The following is a 21,002-nucleotide window of genomic DNA, read 5'->3' on the forward strand; positions in this document are numbered from 1 at the left end:
GTTCAGGAGGCAAAAAAAAAAAAAAAAAAAAATTAGCATTAATAAGACTTCCTATGTGTCTAGATTTGTATGCATTTCCTACACCCTGTAGGAAATGCATACAATTAATATGTAAACAAATACGCAAATGTGTCATAAGTACTTATTACTGTTTAAGATTTTATTGGACATTAGTTGTTCAGTTTTTTTATTTTGTGTTATGAAGTAGCTTAATATTTGTTGGCGATAACACAGCAGTCTGGCAAACTTGAACATTTCCCATTTTGTCAAAATTTAAACTATTCAACATCTATCTAGCTTGTTGGCTGGAGAACAACAAAACCAAATGATTTAAAACAGACTTAATTAAAGTGTTATCTGTCTTAATGAACACTGTATCTACAGACTAGTGTCAAATTGTAAGAACCTCTACTGTGAGGGGATCCATTGGCTCTGTCATTGTTGTTTGGTGCAGTTTTCAGGCGTAGTTTGGGTTTACTTGTCCACTTGGACAGGGAGGGTTTCTGTAAATTAGTGCAAAGTTCTTCTGAGTGATCACTTTTATTCTTTGATGAAATATTTCTATCCTGATGGGAGTGGTGTCCTCCAGGATGACAGTGCCCTCCTGGATAGGGCATCAGAAATCATGAACGGGTCTGATGGGTATAAAAATGATATAATTCCCTTACTGTGGCCTTCAGAGTCATCAGGTCTCAACCTAATATAAATATGGAAGATTCAGGACCAACATGAACACTGAATTAGAGGCTGTATTTTGGAAAAATGGTGTTTCATCCCTCCAGTAGAGTCCCAGAGATGTAGAGAATCAGTGCCAAGGTGGAATAAAGCTGTTCTGGAGGCACATAGTGGCTCCATACCTCACTTTCTATTGTTCTTTCCTTTAATTTGTCACCCGTCTGTGTCTCATTAGTAGCCATACTTATGAACAACTTCACATCTTCTCCTTGACCTGGAACAGACTCTAAAGGCAGTCATTTTTCACAAACCAGGATAGATCTACTTTTAGAAAGCAGGAAGCTCACAATATCACTCCCAAGGTTCCAAGTTTTTAAAGTTTCCGACAGTTTGCTACGTTCTCTTGGGAAAAATATGCAGATTAGTTTAAGCTAATAGAAGGACTGGTTTGTGATTCATCTGAAGCAGAACAAAACATGTTGCACATGTGTGTGTGTGTTTTATCTGTAATTGTGTGTGAGTGTGGTTGAAATAGGACATTATTTGACCGGAGGAAGACAGATTTCATCTTCTAGTTCAGGCTCAGAGGCTTTCTTAGTTCACTTCCACTCCACACTCTCTGGTCTAGGAAAGCTCTCATTTTGACAGACTTTACTTGTGATTGTATAAAAAGAACTGTCAAGCTTTGATTGCAGCAGAAAGGTGAGATTCTTTAAAGTAAACCTTTCAAAGAGACTGCACTATTGGAGGACGACACTACATTACATGCTCTGCCATAGAGTCTTTTCAACAGAACAGTGATAGAGAGTCGATCAGATATGACAAAGTGGTTAAAAGGCTGCTTTTTTGTATAAACACAATCAGTCATCAGTTAATTTCCTGCTGTGTTAACAATTCAAAGTGATTATTTCCACAATTCCTCCCTTCGTGCCATCAGAGGGCATCTATTATGACCTGAAAGTCTTTTCCTCTCCACATGCTGCTTCTCAAAATGTATTTTTCCTTCCCCCTCATGCTGGTTCCATCTCCCCAGGAGGCTGTAACAGGCTTTTCCTTCCTATCACACTGTTGGTGCTTTGTGTGTCTGTCTGGCTGTTGTGGTATGAATTTCAGCCCTTGTGTCCAGATAGATGCGTCTGGGTGTCTGAAAGGGCTTTGAGTATCGCAACATTCTTAAAGAGAATTTTATCTGCAGATTACTACAAACAGCATAAATACTAAAGACACACAGAAGCAAACACACTAATCCCTAATAGGTACTCACAACTTTCCTGTGTGTATGTGTGGTATCTGCTCACAGTTAGAGGATTTATAGATGAGATTTTTTTTTTTACATTTCTTTTGGGATAGTTTAGTAAACATTCTTAGGTGCAATCGGCTTTTTATCCAGGTATATGATGTGTGTGTTTGTGTGTGTGTCTGTGCACGTCTCATCGCAGCCGTTTGCTTGTGTGCAGCCAGAAACGTCTAATTTGTTTCTTTCACACATTTGGCATTTTCTGAATCTGGTATAACCTCTCGTAGGTGCCAGTTTTAACCGGAAAAGTTAGTCAGTCATGAGTAGTGGTGCAGAAATTCAAAGGAAAATTGTCTGATTTGGTTCTTCTGGTGTGAAATTAAAATCTGTCAGCATGAGTCAACGTGATGGAAGAGTGATTCCAACAGGATTTGCTCAATACTGCCGAGACCTCTGTACAAAATGGTATTATTTGTTTTGTAAAAGATCTGCAACAATGGAAATTTTCAGTTAACCCTCGGAACCACAGCAAGTTTCTGGGTGTTTTTTTGTTCCTGTCGTATTTTTCGTCACTGTGAGATGATTTTCTACTGCAATGTAAAACAGTACCTCTTTGGAAACAGCACAAAAATGGCTAAAATTAGAGTTAATTCCATAAATTGTGGAAATAAGTCTTTTATTACTTACTAATCTAATCTAATTTACAAATCTGGAATCAGCATGTACAGTATTTTTTAAACGTTGACAAGTTTCCTTTAATTAAATGTGTGTAAAATATCTATTATTCTATAAATTATTCTAAATTCTGACACCAAGATTCTAATTTTTCCTGCAAAATGTAAATCATTTCAGTGATCGTCTCCTTGACTAATAATAATCTGAGCTATTATCATTTAGCTGTAACTTAGAATCAACTTGATATCAGACTTAAAATGCATTGTTTGCTAATTAGAACTACAGGTTGATAATCAGCATTTTACCGATTATCTGTATCATAATTTTGTTTAACTGATTCACAAATGCACCATGTCTCTGATGCACCTCTGTGATCTATAATAATGAAACAACTATGTTATATGTCATGATGTAAAAGCCTATCAACACAAAAATATAAATGTTAACAAGTTTCTTTTCATTTATTTTGTGCAAGAAATGTATTATTCTATAAATAATTCTAAATTCTGACACAGTTTTTCATTTTTCCTGCAAAATGTAAATCAGTTTGGTGAGTGTCTCCTTGATTAATAATAATCTGAGCTATTATCATTTAACTTTCACTTGGAATCAATTTGAATATCATTCTTAAACCACAATATTTGTTAATTAGAGCTATCGGTTGATCGATTATCAGCATTTTTCCAATTATTGGTATCGTTATTTAGTTATTAGGTGCCCACAGGTGTTACCAACAATGGGAAAAATAATGACCCTGTATACTATCTATATTTTACTACCTACATGTTTAATTTGTCTCTGTACTTGTCTCTTGGCAGCTCTGTGTAAACACTGCCTGTAGTTCAGCCCAGTTCAGGTACAAGTCACAAAGTTTTTTTTACATGACTGTTTGTCACAGCAAAATCACTATTGGCAGCATAGTTTTTTTTTTTTTTTTTACAACATCTCTTTAGTGAAAATATTACATTTTTCCATTTTTAAAAACATGAATTATGTTAAATGAGTGTTTTTGATGAAATATCACAGTTTTAAAGTTAAGTTTCATTATTCTAAGCAACAAAATGACTCGTCACAGACAGCTAGATCAAGTACTGTTGCAAAGGTGAAAATCTAATAATTATTTCTTTTTTTACAGTTTCTAGCTCTGATAAATAGCAAAATTTTTACTATGTTCAAAAGCTGACATGCCTTTCAAATGTGCTGGTTGGTTTTGGGTTCACAGGATTAACAATGCCGCTGACACTGAGCGACCACACTGACAACACATTGATTGCACTGTCAAAACCTCTAAATAACATATGTTAAGCATTTTGTTAAATTGACTGGGTATTTGTGAACAGTTAGATGTAAGCATGAACAGAAACAGAGTAAGTGTGAGAGAGATGACAGAAAAAGAAGAGTTATGCAAGAGATGGAGAGAGAGAATCAAAGTTTGTTGAAAACAGAAATGAAAGTGCTGTATTGAATGTTAAATGAGGGAATGGCTTGTTATCCCTTTCTACAACTTTTTTCTACAGTATCTGTAAATATATAGAACATGAATTATACATTTAATAACAGGGTTTTGAAAACATTTCAGCCCATGTCTCCAAATTGACTTAATTCAGGGTAACCTTGGGATTCTTGCAAAGTGCAACAAGCTGGAAACACTTCACACTCAGTTCCAACCGCAACCTAGTTTATGGCTCAATTATGTCTGAACTCGGACTGAGTAATACCGCAACAATATCGTTCATTTCTTTTTTGATTATACAGATATATTCAGCAACTGGAACTGTATCTACATATAGATATCAAAGGCAGTCTAATGGGGTCAGGTTTATTTACAGTTAGAGACTCAAGATGGTAGTTTGCACCATTTATAGATCAGAGTTTCATTGCTGGAGGGGTTCATTCTAGAGTTCAATACATACAGTATGTGATGACAGCAGATTTTATTGAAGAATGCCTCTGAAATCCAGCCCAGATCCAAAGATTTACAAGGCTGGTAATGGACTGACCTCTGTCAATGCTGGTAAAGAAAAAAAATAAAGCAGAGCTGAGAGTGAAGGAAAGATAACAGATTAAATGAAAGTAAGAAAGACAAAGGCACATCAGATGAAAAGATAGAGAGGAGAGCAGTGGTGGAAGATGTGTTCAGATCCTTTACTAAAGTAAAAGTACCAATATAGCAGTAAAAGACTACTCCATTACAAGTAAAAGTCCTGCACTGAAACTCCGACTTAAGTACAACCTGCAAAATGTAGTTGAAGTATTAAAATACAAGTAGTGGTTTGGTCCCTCTGACTGATATAATATTATGTATGTATTATTTCTAGATTAATCATACTGAATCCTCAATGTTTCAGCAGCATGTTACTGTTGTAGCTGCTGCAGGTAAAGCTAATTTAAAGTACTTTATATATAGCTTAATATTCAAGGACACCAGATAAACCTGATGGGTTGCAAGATAAATTTCTGATAAACAAAGCTGCTCTTGTTTATTGACCTTTTCTTTACTCTTTGATTTTTTGAGATATCAATAAAAAGAACATATAAAAACACATGTATGAAATGAAACATTGAAAGAAGTTTTAAAGGGAAAAAAATGACTATTTGCTGGAGTTGTTACCAACTCACTGAACTCTGAAATGTGAATGCGACTACATAGTGGTTTTTGATCTCAGTAGCCAAAAAGATTGTAAAGCACTGGTTTAATCTTTAGCAATCTATTGTATTCTGTTTTGTAACATCTTCATCTTCAAAAAGTTGTCAGTTCCATGGTGTAGAATGTGCAATATTTCCTTCTCAAATGTACTGAAGTCAAAGTATAAAATACCATGTCCATAGAAGTATTCAAGTGAAGTACAAGTTCCTCACAATTGGTTTTAAATGCAGTATTTGAGTAAGTGTGAAAGAGCATTAGAGGATGGGATATCTTCATGTTATCAGTCCAGTGTTCCTATCAAGCTACAGGTTCATGAATTCTGACCTTCAAGCACGCGTTTTGCTAAACTGTCCATTATGGATGGAGAACAATATGTTGGCTGGGTCATTTTCCAGTGACAGCTGAGAGCATGATCTCTGCTCTAAATGCAAGTCATTAGCATGTAATACAGGCCCTGATACTTTGCTACTAATGTCTGATCTTCAAAATGAGTCAGTAGCAGATGAAGGGATTGGACCTCAGGGTGAGTGGATAAATTGTTCAGGTTATCATCTCTGTGTCCTGCTTTAAATAAACAGCATCTGCCCCGAATCGCCTCTTTTCTTCATGCGGTTAGCATCAAGAATGATCAGATATGTGGAAGAAATGTGCTTTGATTGCTGATGTGCACATTTCACATTCACGATTAGCTGTACGAATGAGATAGTTGGGTGTTCATTTTGAGGCTTGTGTGATAATTCCCCACGTGGCCTGGTCTCATGTTATTTGAACAAATTTATGCATTTTCTGTCTGTTTCTGTAGATGAAAAAATACGCTGTGATTGTAGTTTTCAGGTGTGCATTTGCTCAGAAATGAGAATCCAGCTCTTTGGATAATCTTGTGTGAATATTCCAGAAGACAGTGGATTAGTCTCCTCTGGTTCTGTGTGTGTGTGTGTGTGTGTGTGTGCATAATGTGCATTCATGGTGTCTGTTTATGGTGTGTTTATGCAGGGATTTTTTATTCTTACACAGATATAGATGCACGTGAATGCGGGCATCTGTGTTTGCATCATCTATATGCTACTGTTGTGTGTTTGTGCTGTAATGTTTTATGCTCGCTGAGGTGTAAATGTTGAGGTGTGAGCGTATTATCGGCTTGGCTGAGCTGAGCCACCGCTTTCAAGTCTCAACATCTTGGCTGCTGATTTGCATAGTGGCTACATGAAAGAGCTGCGTCATTCCGCGGGCACTAACACACATATGCATAAGAGGCTGGAGCGACAACACACACTTTCTTCAGAGGAACAGCCTTTAAAAACCGAATTGGAAATGTTCTGGCTGCTGCATACTTTGGAGTGTGTGTCTGTGGGTGTGAGTGCAGTCTTGTGTACGTGCGTGGGTGTGTTTGTCGTATGTTTTTTGAAGAAAGAGTAATGGGCAGAGCTATGAAGGAATGTTTTTTTTTTTCTTTTTGCTTTGCTGTTCATGATAACTAAAAGGCTTCCTCTCTCTCTGTCTGTGTGTCTTTTTGTGTCTACCATCAGGTCATCACACTGGAAGGATGGGTAGATATCATGTACTATGTCATGGACGCTCACTCCTTCTACAATTTTATATATTTTATACTGCTCATTATTGTAAGTACCACTTTCATTTACATGTTTTATTGTTACCAGCAGTACTTAATGTGTAACTGTTCTCCTAGGTCTCCAAAAGCAAGCCCAAGGGGTTTTAAAAAACTATTTGATTTGGTCTAAAATGTGTTGCCAAGCACAGGTCTTGTCTTTCTTGGTGTTTCTCTAAACAACTGTGGCTTTTTGCTGAGGTAATAGTTATCTGTACACTCTGGAGCTGCCCCCAGGTCAGGTTTTCCACAGCTTCTCCCTCGACTGCGTCTAGACCTGCTACTTACTTGCACTACATAACTCACAATTTCATATATTTGTGATCTGATTTAGGCATCAAAGACAAAACAATAACCATCTTGCTGAAAACCAGACAGAATTTACAGACAAAACTAAAGATATGAAGTATCATAAAGTATGTTGTTCAATATGCAGTAATATGAAAACTTTCTTTTACAGAACACAATGCAGAAAAAGATGCCTTGAGTAATTTAGAAACAGTCAACAACACTGTTAGGACTGTCTGCAGCACATGTAGCAGAGTATGCTTTAGAGCTGAGCAGACGATAGTGCAAAATTGAGCTTTGCATTCACAGCAATCTGCTATCTCGTTTGTGAAATATAATCCTGGAATGTTAATAAATGATGAGTCCATCATTTTGTCATTTTAATGTAACTATATAAACATTATCTGCCAATAATTCTATATCAGAATTTCCTACTCCCTAAAATCTGTAACAGTCACAAAATTTCAGTAGCAGTCGAGCTGTAGACAATATTGTTCTCTGTATACATTTCTTTCATCCTTCTCCCCTTTATAAAGCTCTGCAGTGTTGTGCTTCGAATGCTCCACAAATATGCAAATACATAATGTATAGATATTTTCATGTACTTGCATCTCGCTTCAACTGTGGAAAACCCAAAATAACCTTTCTAAAGTTAACCACTAAACTCTGCTTGGAGCTTAAGTCTCCTCTGTTGAACCTTGTAGACATCTCATTGTGTATAATTTCACCCTTATCATGCTGTTGTGGGGGTTTTCAAAGATCCCAGCTTAGGCTATATTTTACAATGCCGTATGAGCTTCCTGCTCGCCTGTCATTTGAAGTAAAAATGCTTATTAGGCACTTGGAATGTGAGGAGGAGAGAGAAGGAGGGATGGGAGCGAGGATGGCCTACAGAAAGGACTGAAAGAAAAACATTCATATAGGAAGTGGGGGAGACAGAATACAGACAAATGGAAGTGTCCAAAAATAAACCCAAAACAATTCAATATACAGATGGAGAAAGCGTAAATCTCATTTCCTACCAGTCTTTCAGTAGCATACAGTAATGACATGTTAAACACAGATTGCATTATAGTGTTGATATATTTCTAACTTCCTGCCAAAGCTGCCTCATTGGAGCAAGATTCAGATTTCATTATTTCCAAGTAATGATAAAAGCAAAATGAGTCTTATCCTCCCAGCAAAACAGGCTGCATCTTAATAGTATATAAGCCATTATAATGCTTCTTGTTGACAGAACGTTTTATTGCACTTTTAACACCACAAGTAGGGATAAAGTCAACAGCGAGTTGTTCCTTAAATCAAACATTGACGAAGTAGCCTCTGTGTTGACTTTCTATTCCAGCAGCAGGGTCTCTTGCCACTCTATCAGCACTTTCATAGGTCTGCTGGGTGCAACTGCTCCTGTGTCATTAGGAATCTGCGTTGTTGTGGTTTTATTAGGATTGCTGCTAGAGCTGCTCTTTACCTCCCCAACCAGGTGGGCTCTTTCTTCATGATCAACTTGTGCCTCGTGGTCATCGCCACCCAGTTCTCCGAGACGAAGCAAAGGGAGAACGCCCTGATGAGGGAGCAGCGCGCTCGCTACATGTCCAACGACTCCACACTCGCCAGTTACAGCGAACCCGGTTCTTGCTACGAGGAGATGTTGCGCTACATTAGTCACCTTTACCGCAAGTTAACCCGCAGGCTGCAGAGGATATACTCTGGATGGCACAGGTATGGCATAGACTGGGAATGTCCAGTTAAATGCAGGTAAAATGAAATAATGCATTCCTTGCAGGTCCTCTTGTATCTATGAGAAACTCTTTAGAATGGCTAAATATGCTTTGTTCTAAACATTTAATAATTCAGTAGGCTCTGATAATTGTGTATTTTCCTGAATTGCATTCCTGGCCTGTAAAACTGTTGCATCCCTGGAGATTTGTTCCAATGCAAATACACACAAACAGAATAAATAGTACAATCTCTTATTAATCTCGAAGTTGCACCTTCTCTGTTCATGTTCAGTTGTTATTTCGTGTCTCCTGTTCTTTGAACAGTAAACGGCGCAAAAAGGTGAACCCTAATGGCAGTGGGGGAGGCAATAACGGTGGTGGTAATGGACACGGCCACAGTTCGAGCAGAGGCTGCGGAGGCTCAGGCCCCAGTAACGCATTATGGTTGAGGCCGATCCATAACCTCCTGCAGCACCATCAGCACCAGCACTGTCGCCTCAGCAACGGCGGGCAGCACCCCATCAGCGTGGCGACCGCTGAGCACATGGACAGGGGAGGACGTGTGGGAGGAGGGGAGGAACTGGAGATGAAGTCGCTTTCTGTTCGGAGAGGAAGCGCAAATGGAAATAGCAGCGACAGCCCGACCGTGGTCACCCAGGGCATGGGGGCGTTGCTGGGGCGACTCAACGGGGGGATGAACTATCCGACCATCCTGCCATCATTTGTGTGCAGCTACAGCAGCAAGACGCCGCCTCCCCACTCGAAGCAGTGTGGGCCCAGTCCGGAGCAGCATCCACCGAACCACCCAGCGTCCGAACACGCAGAGACACTGAACAAGCTTTACCAGCTGATGGGGCAGCACAGTAAGAACACAAACACTGACACATACACACAGAAGAATCGTAAATTGCAAAAATAAAATGCATGTAGAATTTCTCTCAACACCTGCAGGTTCCTGAAGGGAGTCCTTTAAGTCTGGAGTTTAGGTTTGCTGCCCGCCATCATTCATTTCCTGATCATAAAATCCCAATTGAGGTGAATGAGAGGAGGCTGAGTCAGCCTAACCCCTAAAGCCCGAGGCTATTTTTTGAAATTTCCATCTGATTTTTTTGAGTGGAAATTTCCCTAGATGTATAGCCCATAACAGCTAAACTGCAATACCAAAAAGGACAAATATATGGATAAAAGACACCAGGGAGATGCTTGAAATACCAATTCGTATTTGCATCTTCATCACCAAGCAAGAGTGAGATTTTCAAAGCAGAAACGGGCGTTTTTACTTTAAAACAGAGAATACATGCAGTCTTATGACAGTGGGTCAGCACGCACTCACATTATTGATCATCTTTTTCAATATTCTCAATTAAAGCTCTACCAAAATTGATGCAGCAGAAATGGAGCACAGCACATGTTACATCTATTGTAGTTATAGTGGTAGTCGTGACTACTATCCAGTTAAATGCAGGTAAAAACACTCTGCAGCCTTTGGAAAATTGCAGTTTTCTTTCTCTTCTCAGCATAGAGACCTCCAGGGTAGAAGCAGTTAAAAAAGCAGCAACCACCTCCAAAGACGCTGAAAATCTGAGCCAAAGAAAGCATTTTCTGACTATAGTCCCTTTAAACTTCCCATCTTAGTGGAACAGTAACTTCCATTTGTTTGTTTTGCTTCTGTCTTTTACCGTTCTTTGTGTGTTTCACTGTCCTTTAATCCTCCTTCATGTTCTGTACTTGATGCTTTAGATTTCCCCTGGGCTCCATTATAGCACCGTCATCACGCTCATTTTCTGCTCTCATTGTCATCTTCATTCTTTGCTTTCTTTCTTTCTACCTGTGTCCTCTTCCCGAGCGTGGCCTGAGTTAGCCTGTAGCTACGTCTGTTAGTGTTGCAGGCAGCACTTAGAGCCCTGACAGGAAATCTATGTCTCGTGTTAGAGTCATCAGTGCGGAGAGGTGGATAAAGGTGGAGGATTGAGCGAACCGGTGTGGCGTTTGGGGAGTAGCGCAGAAAGAGAAAGAGAGAAAAAGTAGGCTGTGCGGAGTAATGTAAACAGACATGTAGCTATGCAATTCTGGAAATTGTGAAAGAAGAAAAAGTGAGGCATGAGGTGTGAAAGATTTAAGATTTAAGGGGAGATGCTAAGAGAAGGAGGCACTGAGAGAAAAATAAATGAGATCAATGAAAAGAAAGAGGGAGCAAATGGGAAAAGAAGGGTCAGAGAAAGAACAGACAGAAAAGAGGCAAAATGTGTTCTGTATGAAGGAAAAAGCAGCATCAGTGTGATCGACTTGTCTATTCTGTTCAAATGGGGCGAAACTGCCAACAACCACACACATGCTGACACTCAAACATAATTAAATGCACATGAATTATTCGTTGAAGTAAAGAAAGACCGTGACGTGATAAATTAGTGAAAGACAGTAACGAGGAGGAGGCCCAAAAAAGGAAAAGAAAAGGCTTAAAAATGCAGCTCAACACTCCTCTGATCTCCACACAATCTGAAACCTTTGGAGAGCAACTCACTCACCTCAACTTCTCCTCTAAAGATCCCACATTCAGTTGTTTTTAAATGACATTTCTGGATCTTTACTAAATGTTTGTTTTCAGCTTTGTCAGAAAAGTCAATCTCTGCCAGACCTTGATTTTAGTTAAATGGCTCCTTTTTACTTTAAAAGCACCCTGCTTTTGAGAGGATTTTTCAAGTCTGTCGCTCTCAAATCTAATTTTAGTGTAAATGTAATCAAATCTAACCTAATGCAGTATAAGGTAATGTACAGATTGGATGAGAGTTTTTGCCAGATAATTATTTTCTCCCCTGAAGGAATTTGCTAAAAGAATTTGTGAGAATACAAACAGTCTGTCAAAGATTGGAGTCAGACGGGGGAATTTATTTACAGCATCGATGTTTAAGAGATTATAAAAGACAATGAAACATGATGACAATTCCAACAGACGGTTTTTATAGCTCGAGGTGCGAGACGGCTTCGTAAACAACTTTATGTGCTGTTGAAGCTGCTTTTGAAGAGCTGATGTTTCCGGAAGTCAATCGTTTGCTTCTGTTAGTTTTCAGCTGCGCTTTGCAGATCGTCTGTTCTGGTTTTAAAAAGGCTATAGTCAGAGAACAGAGGGTGAAAAGAGGCAGCAGGGATTTCAGACTGTGGGCGAGCTTACAGGGTGTATCAGCTCTTTACCGAAAAAAAGGACAACCCTTCAGCGCTACATGCAAAATTTCACTCATGTTATGTCCTTACCCCACAATGTCTCTCTCTCACTCTGGTCTTCTATTGTTCTGATAAAAATCACCCATCGAGCCTAATAGAAAATGTTGATACACTCACTTTTACTCACCTTCAATTATACTACACTCACAGCAATAAGCTTAATGAATTTGCATTCGCTGCAGAGTGTTTAACTGTCTGTGCCTTTTCTTTTATGGCGACGTACAGACTTTGCTATCAGAGGCTTCAAGCACAACTCTGGGGTGAAAAAAAATACTTTCGCCTTCTTTACATGCTGCCTAAAATACCATTTAGTCTGTCACCATAAGATTTTGATGAAAAGAGACCAAAATCTAACACCAAAGTTAATGCAGTGCAGGATGTTATTGGCTGTTTTAAAATGTGACATTTCAAAGAGGGATAGAAAAAGGCGTTTTGTCTAATTTGTCCACAGATAAATTGTGCTTTATGACAGTTGTCACAAATAAAACCTAAAATCAAACCTGTCTACACTCCTCAACTACTTTGACTGTTGTTTTATTAGTGTTTTACTGTAACAAGGCCTGACTGATACAACTGCTGTCTGGCAAGCACTTTTTTTGGCTTTCTATTACTTAGATTTCTTGTAACATACTGGCTCTTGTAAATCCTGATACAGATTTATTTACATTTAGCTTAAATCATCCAATAAAATCACCCCACTGATGCAGCAGCAGTCAGGCTCTAACACAGATACGGAATTTTAAGAAAGTTTCATGCAAATAGCAAAAAAAAAAAAAAAAAAAAAAAAAAAACTAAACTGTACAGTATTTCAGTCTGAAAAGGAAATAACCAGATTGTTCGTTATTTGTAATTTGCTAGATTGATATACATGCAGAATGTGCCACATTTAACATAAGTTATACTGTTAAAAATTTAATTATACAGTTTTATTTAATTTTACATTTAGAAATGAATAATAAATATTCATAACACTAGAAAAATAAACAGTGAATTTCCAAGTATAGTGGAAAATAACATCAAAAAACCTGTGACTATGTATCAATAAAACTTCCATTTTAAGAGAAAGTTTAAACATTTTTCACATAGAAATATTGTTAAAATATATTTTTAAAAACTGCACACAGTTTGATGATCTTTTATTTTATTTAATCTGAAACTTACAGTAAAATCTTTCAGTTTAAAAGTGAAGTTTTAGTCTTGCAACACTATGATAACAATACTTGCAAGATTATTTGCACACAAGTAGTCAATGAAGTGCAACTAATAACTGATAGCTAATATTGTGCAAGATTATTCGACTGTTAATTTTACTGTTTTTACACATGCAAGTATTCTTCCGATGAAAAATTGCACATGATCTCATGTATCATCAAGGCTAAAATCTCTATTTTAATCATTTTTTGTGTTTATATTAGATGGTTAATTTATGTTCTTTTACAGTGTTTTTAGTGCCCTTTCTGTTGGAATATCGCCTTTTTTGACTATACCTACCTATAAACACATATATTATTAGTTTTGCAAAATAATAACACGTGAAAGTGATGTAAAATGAAGTGGATGAAACATGTTTGCATGTCTCGTCAAAGCCAAAGAGACAACAGCAGCAGATGAAGACAGCTAGAGGCAGCCTTCCTGCAGTGTCTGACCCTGTCCGCTCATTTCCAACCTGCAGGCCGACAGAGGCTGCTGTACCAGCTGGCGGGCGTGGTGCCCAGCCCCTTGCTCCTGGAGCTGCTCAGCTGCCCCCTGTGTGCTCGCAGCCTGGAGACCCTGGAGCTGGAACTGGGAGACCTGGAGGGAGGCAAGGGTGAGGCGGACGGACTGCACGACTTCCCCCAGGTCAGGATGGACGGCGGCGCACTAATGATGATGATAAAAGTACATGATGAATTTGAGGAAGTGTGGATTTGTCATGAATAAAAACAAGCCTATACATCATTTTTAAGAAGCTGTGCTTCTTGGTCTTGACCCTAATGTAGAATACTGCTATTTACAGCTGATTATTTCATATATATTATAATGACTGTATCCAAACTCTTCCCTCCAGGGGCTAGACCTAAGAGGAGGCAGAGTTCGCAGACGGCGGAGAGTTGTGGAGTTCAAAAATGGAGCCGTTCAGGCCTGGATAGACTTTAGAGACAAGCTGAGGAGGATTGTGGAGAGTAAATACTTCAACCGAGGGATCATGATCGCTATCCTTGTCAATACTCTCAGCATGGGGATAGAATACCACGAGCAGGTAAGAGTCTGCTTCAGGTGCTTCTGTAAATATGGCGACTTGAATAGTTTAGATCAGTGGTTTAAAGGTGAGAGGTTTTCGGGTGACCTTCATAAATAAATAAGAGCCGTTGACAGCGGTGTGAAAATGGCATGTCTGGGAGTCTGAAAGAGAGGAAATGAGGAGGCAGGGTGGTCCGGGGTGAGGGAAGAAAGGGGAAGAGTGGAGGAGCAGCACCAAATATCATCCTCGCAAAAAAAAAAAAAAAAAATCCAAATCAAGGCGCTGTCACACACTCCCAGCTTCTGTTTCTAGTTCAGCCTCCAAAGCCAACATCTAGGAAGCTTTGGTCTGATAATTCCCATCCACGTTCTCTGTCTCGCAAATGTGTGCGATGGTACAGACACATTCATTTACTGAGTTTTCACACCCAAGTAAGTACGTGGCATATGCGCGCAAACGCACACAACCTTTTCATTTCCCATCAGGCGAGGAAATGGATAAAACCCAAAGAAAAGATTCTTGTGCAGGCACACGGTCCATTCCTTCCCTCCTCTCCTCTCTCTTTGTCTCTCCCTGCCTCCCTCTCCTCTAATTCCCTCTCCAGGGGTTGTGTGTGCGTTTCTATCTTTGTGGTATAAACATAAGGAGCGACTGGAAGAGCCATGGCCTTTTTAGGGCAACAACACACACACACACACACACACACACACACACACACACACACACACACACACACACATAGATTGAAGTGTTATGTACAAGAGCCTCCCCCCTCAGCACTCATCATCCCCCATATGTGACACCTATCTAAACTTTATGAGACTATGAGTGCAAATGTGTGTGAAGAGGTGTGTGAACGTGGGAGGCATAGTGCAGACTGTGGAGGGAGAGACGGGAAAGCGGGAGATGATCGATGCTTGTTTTGGCTGTGTTTAGACTGATTCCAGTTTTGGAAATAGACTTGCTATTATCCAGACTGTGTGAAAGTAAAAGCCAACATGTAAACTGACTTTCACCCAGTTGTCTGGCCAGCCAGATCAGATACTTAACTGTTTTTAACTTTGTGACGAACTGACGTTACACACAGAGAACTATTAGTAGTAGTGAAAATGTGAGTCAGGGCTTCAAAAGGCAGCTAGATGTTGTTACTTAACGAAAAACCATGTAGGTAGCTTAACAATGACACATTGAACTTGATAACTCACAAAAATGGATTTTGAATCCCTAAGATACAGGCTAATTTTAAGCTTGTCTTGAGGTTTGTATAGTTTCCCTTTAAGACCTACCATTGTGCAAGTTCACCAGGATATATTCTTACATTTTTACATACTGTAGTGCAATTATTTGGAGTATTTTTATTTGCTTTACATTTGCCTTACATCAATATAACCCTTATATCCCAAGTTTTAATAATTTGTATTGACTTATGTCTTAACTTTAAATTGCTTAAAAGTGCAATAAACCTAAAAAAGGAAAATCGTCAGTTTTTTTCACATATATTTCAAAATACAGAAATTGCATAGCTGTATCCCTCAAATTTGTAAAAGAGTTGCACAATATCCTTATGAAGATTTTTGTTATGTGCGCTTTATTGTGTATTTTTACAAACTCATCACTGCAACGAGAAAGCGCTCTGAGACATGGTGAATGTGTGAAATGTTATTGTAACTCCCCAGATTTTATATGCAAAAAAAAAATGATCGATCTATCTTATCTGGTTTCAACACCAATCAAAACTGAATATGCAATCATAGCACTGGCACTACGCTGGGCTCTAGAGGGCTAAAAGCAGACACACAAATGCAAAATAAAGAAAAACTCTTCAGAGAAGTTTTTAAAGTCAAACAAGTGGGATTCTGTGAATTAATTAGGGCTGCAGTCAACCAAAAAAAATCTCGGCTGAATAAAATCAGACCTTCTCTTTAACTAGTTGATGAGGAAAAAATAAATCTCCACTTTATCTCTAGATTAACTAAATCGGTCACAGTGCACTGAGTGCTCTCTACCTGCTGATCTTTTTAGCCTGAATAGATTCGAAATAAACTAGTAATTGCAGCATATTAAATTATAGCTGTAGTTGCTCCTTCTGGCAGATGCTGTTGAAGCTGTCGCTGGATTCACCTGCCATTATAAAATGACTATTAGACCAAATATACTGGAATATACCAAACCTCAAATGGTAATCATGGTTAGGTTACGCTGTGTTGAATGTTGAGCTTTTACATGCAAAATGCTGCAAAATTTCAAACAGCTTTTCACATCTTTTGCTCCTGTCACATTTTACCTCAGGGTGAGTTCCATGCACCGCAATGGAAACAGCACAACCATGAACAGAAATACTTAGAACTCCAAAATGTCTTCAGTGCAGAATAGCAAAATCAGTGCTATAAATAATAAAGCAAGAGAAAAACAAGATCTATTTCTTTCTTTCTTTATTTTACAAAAATTTACAAAACCTGGAAGCAACGTGTACAATATTTTTCGAAGTGCCCACAGATGTTTACTAACACAGAAAAATATTGGTGACTCTACATAATGTAGATGATTTATTACTTACATTTTGTTGCTACTTCCATTTGTTTCCATATGTCTCCTATGTGTTCAACGTAAACACAGCCTGCAGTTCAGTCCAGTTCAGCTGAAAAATCCCTGAATTTTTGTCATGTGACTGTTGATCATGAATGAGGCATTCATGTGTTTTCAGTTGGGGTGAGAAGCACAGAATTTTTATGTTGTTAACAGAATCGAGCGAATGCGAAGACTTTAATTTTGGCAGTTTTTTAAAAGAGATACATGAAAGTTGTGATTTTAAAGAACAATTTTAACTTTTATCTGTTTTCAGATCCAAATGAATAGTTCAAAGACAGGAGGAAAGTTAAAAAAAAAAAACAAACAAAAAAAACTGCATTATTTTTCTATTTTTTTTACCACTGATAGAACAGTATAATTTTGTTATTTTGTAAAGATAGCATGGCATTAATGGGTTTTGTGGTTCCACAAGTTAACAAAATGCATTTTAACGTTCACTGAATATTTACTCAGAGTTGACGCCAAATGTATTGACATCATATTAGTATGTTTATTATTGGATTAATTGATTAATCTTGGGATTTAAGATAGATGTAGCATTTTACTCCGTATGAAAGTAACCTTGCTATCTGTCAGACCAATGAGAAATTGAACCTGGAAACGACAACCCTATAAATAAACCTCACTCTAAATTGTGACCTCCACATGTGTCACAGGAAAAAAAAAGTCTTCAAATGTCTTTGTTTGATATGTGATGGGTGGACCAAATATGACATGGTAGAAACGACCAGAAAAATAAATAAATACCAAAATAAAATCTAGTCAGTATGTTTAAGTTGAACCTTCGCTTTAAAATTTTCATACATGAGGATGCGACCTGTAATCTGAATTACACAGTAGATGCTGAGATATACTGTATTATTTAGTCCACTGTATTACATTCTGTGTTTTCACAATTGTTTTATTTGCCAGTTCCCTGCTTTATAATCAAGGTTATTCCTCTGCAATGCTTTACCAGTGAGTCGTGTTTGTGTGTGCAAATTTCTATCTCTTTGTGTTTCTCGTCCTTGTGTTTTTTTAAGGGCAAGGTCATGAGCAGAGCTGTGTTCAAAATTCTAATTGCTCCAAATGTCTTTCTGTGGGCTCTGACACAATGTTTAATTCTGATTGATCGCTTTGTCTATGAAATGTAATGACAGTAATGTAAAACTATGTCTAAAGGAGTAGTTCTGAATGCTCACTGGGGACCAAAGTGTTTTACATAAACTGGATTGACATATGGTGAAGAGCTTCTTACTATTTTGAAACCACTCAGTTATTAATGATCATGACAATCTAGAGCTGTTACGACGCTGTAAAAGTGCATCATGTCATGAGGCTGACAACTCAAGGGCACCTTGGTAGGATTTATTAATGTAGGAACAGTTTTTCTTCATTTTAATGTCTTATATGTTTATTCACTGGCCCCTGGACTTAAACCTCTGCTTTTGTAGTCTTTAAACCCTACAAGCTCCTTTTACCTGTTTGTGCATAACATTACCATCAACCAGAAGCAGGATTCAGTTCTGAAAAAATTATCTAAATTTTTTTTGTCGGGGAAAATTCAGAGATTTTAATCAGAAATCTGAATTTTTTTTGTCTGATGATAAGATCCCCAACAATATTTTTTAACATGCCCACATATTCCAAGCATCCTCCATCAGAATGAAGCAAAAATCAGTGTTAAAGCATATCAAACATATATAAAAACATATTATGCATATATTATAATCAACCACATCTGTAAGTGTGGGATGCATGTATCCCAATGAATGTGTCTGTGCCCCCCCCATCCCTTCTCCCGTCCCTCCCCCTCCCTCAGCGGCAGATGGGTGAAATTGAATTGAATTGTTAAGGTAGTTTTTCATCAAGCAAAACCACAGAAAATACTCAAGTCAGCTTTGTACTCTTAAGCTGTTTTGTACTGTTTAGCCAGCCATATTGTAACAGACTGTACAGTAAAGTTGTATGTAAAAATATATTTACTACCTAGCAGGCAGAAAATCTGCCGTCTGCAGTAAGCTCTGTAATTTCTCTGGTGACAGAGACAGCGAGCCGCTGAGGTAATGAAAACGCCAGCTAGTCCACTGTTAAATAATAATGTATGTGTGTCTTGCATTGTGTGTGCTGAAGAGAAACGCTTGCTGAGAACTCTTTTAAAACTTTATTGAGCTTTTTTTTAATGTGCTGCCTAGTCAGTCACAGTGGGTTTGAGCCATGGCAGTTGCTCTGTTGTCTGTCCAGCTCCTCTTTAAACAATCTGGCACCTCGCAGGACACCGCAACTTGTTCTTGAGTCCCCTGACATTAATCCTGCGTCCTTTTTATTTTTGTACAGTGCAAAGCTGCTTCAGTTTTCAAGCTTCACGACTGTCCCAATTAACTCAAAAGCTCATCAGCCGAAAATAGTAAGCAGAGAAGAGGAAACATGATGTATGCTTTAGATTATTCTGCACTGTAGGTGCTGTATATTCCATGTTCAGCAACCCAGTTCATATAGACTGTGAGGCCACAGTTACACCAACAGTAAACATTTCAACTGCTGTCAAACTAGTACGATAATATCAGAACTTGCTGAGTGTGCTGGAATAATATTGACTCATTCATATGCGCTCTTACATGCAGTTGTTGAGGTCAGCAAAGCAATGCATTAGACAAACTCTGTCCAACTGGCATTTTTACTTGTGTGTGTGTGTGTGTGTGTGTGTGTGTGTGTGTGTGTGTGTGTGTGTGTGTGTGTGTGTGTGTGTGTGTGTGCATCTGTTTTAAACATTCCAGTGTAATACTGGAACATTTGCTGATACAATGAATCATGTATTCGCTCAACAAATGCTCGATGCTGTCATCAGATTGCTGGCGATGCATGATGTTGTGCAAAATAGCAATATCACACTGTGAAATTCCTCCATTACAAAAATTTTGCACTCCAAATTTTACAGAAGCATTAGTTTACTTGAAACAGTTAGTAACTGTCAAGTATAAAGTCAAGTAGTGTCCTCTTAACTCTGCTGTCACAGGAGAATCGTGTGATTAAAAATGGAAAAACTCAACTAAAGTGACTCAAACATGCACTTGAAGATTGTTCTTGAGACAAAATACTTAGTAGTTTTCTACCAGTTGAGCTGTTCAGTAAGAAAAAAAAAACATTTCTAGTCTGGAAATGTGGCTAAACAGATTGCGGTTTGTATACATGCTGTCCTGTGGTGCGTTTGGGGTGGAGTGAGGTGAGTGCTTTGTAGTATGGCGCCCTCTATCTGCAATCATGATTCTAATCTCAGTTGTTGAACTCCATATGTGATTTGAATCATATACTTGAACTTCATATCATTAGTGTTTAATTATGCTGCCTGAATCGTCAGAAATATCACATAAAACCATCATTTTGAATAATTGAGTTCAGACTTTGCTTGTATATAAACAGAACATTATCTCCTTAATTTCAGTTGTATCAAACATGCATAATATACTCTATGATCTCCATCCAGTAAACACTAAATCTGCAGTGGATATTCCTTCATGATTTCGATAGAACAGAACAAACCAGGATGATAGTGGGATTTTATACAGAAATCACGTTGGTGTTAGTGTAGAATATGTTCTGCTTGCGTTTATATGCCATGGGCAAGGGCATAAAACAGGCTGTTGGCCTATTACTAGTTCAGCTAAACACAAAAAGCAATTACTTTTAATGAGTCTTCCTTTGTGTGACATGAGAAGAACATTCTGGATCACAGGCTAAAGGGCTTTACAAACTGTGCAGCAGAATATGGAGTTCAAGAATTTATGGTTTAGAACAATTCAGTCATCTGGGGATCATAATTATTCAGTGCATGTGAATCCTGGGATTGCACAAAGCTTGTTACCAAGGAATCATGATGCAGTACAAGAGACAAATGGAATATGGAGCATTACAAGGAAAAGAGAATATGATAAAAGGAAAGAGGAGCTGTAGAGGGAGTATTTGTCAGAGCATTAAGCACGAGTGCAAAAGCATGATATGAGATTTCAGCCAGTGTACATATAAATAATGTTACTCTCATATTCTTATTCAATCAAAAGACAATCAGTAAAATAAGTTTATGTTCATTTAACAGTAGAACCTTTTGCAGAGTTTTACACAAACTTGTTTGACTCATTTTTCCAGGTGAA

At 38.2% G+C, this 21,002-nt stretch overlaps 1 protein-coding gene across 3 annotated transcripts in view; it reads left to right on the top strand.

The window, feature by feature from the left end:
* The window catches only part of cacna1ha (calcium channel, voltage-dependent, T type, alpha 1H subunit a), a 140,093-nt gene that overhangs the window by 84,473 nt on the left and 34,618 nt on the right, over positions 1-21,002 (top strand). For all 3 annotated transcript variants that reach the window (XM_055005281.1, XM_055005279.1, XM_055005280.1), the window contains exons 8-12: positions 6,761-6,853; positions 8,609-8,847; positions 9,171-9,709; positions 13,738-13,904; positions 14,113-14,304. In XM_055005281.1, the coding sequence (XP_054861256.1) occupies positions 6,761-6,853; positions 8,609-8,847; positions 9,171-9,709; positions 13,738-13,904; positions 14,113-14,304 (1,230 nt within the window). The remainder of the gene's footprint in view (positions 1-6,760; positions 6,854-8,608; positions 8,848-9,170; positions 9,710-13,737; positions 13,905-14,112; positions 14,305-21,002) is intronic.

The sequence above is a fragment of the Amphiprion ocellaris genome, chromosome 19, assembly GCF_022539595.1.
Source record: "Amphiprion ocellaris isolate individual 3 ecotype Okinawa chromosome 19, ASM2253959v1, whole genome shotgun sequence".
In the NCBI taxonomy this organism is placed as follows: Eukaryota; Metazoa; Chordata; class Actinopteri; family Pomacentridae; genus Amphiprion; species Amphiprion ocellaris.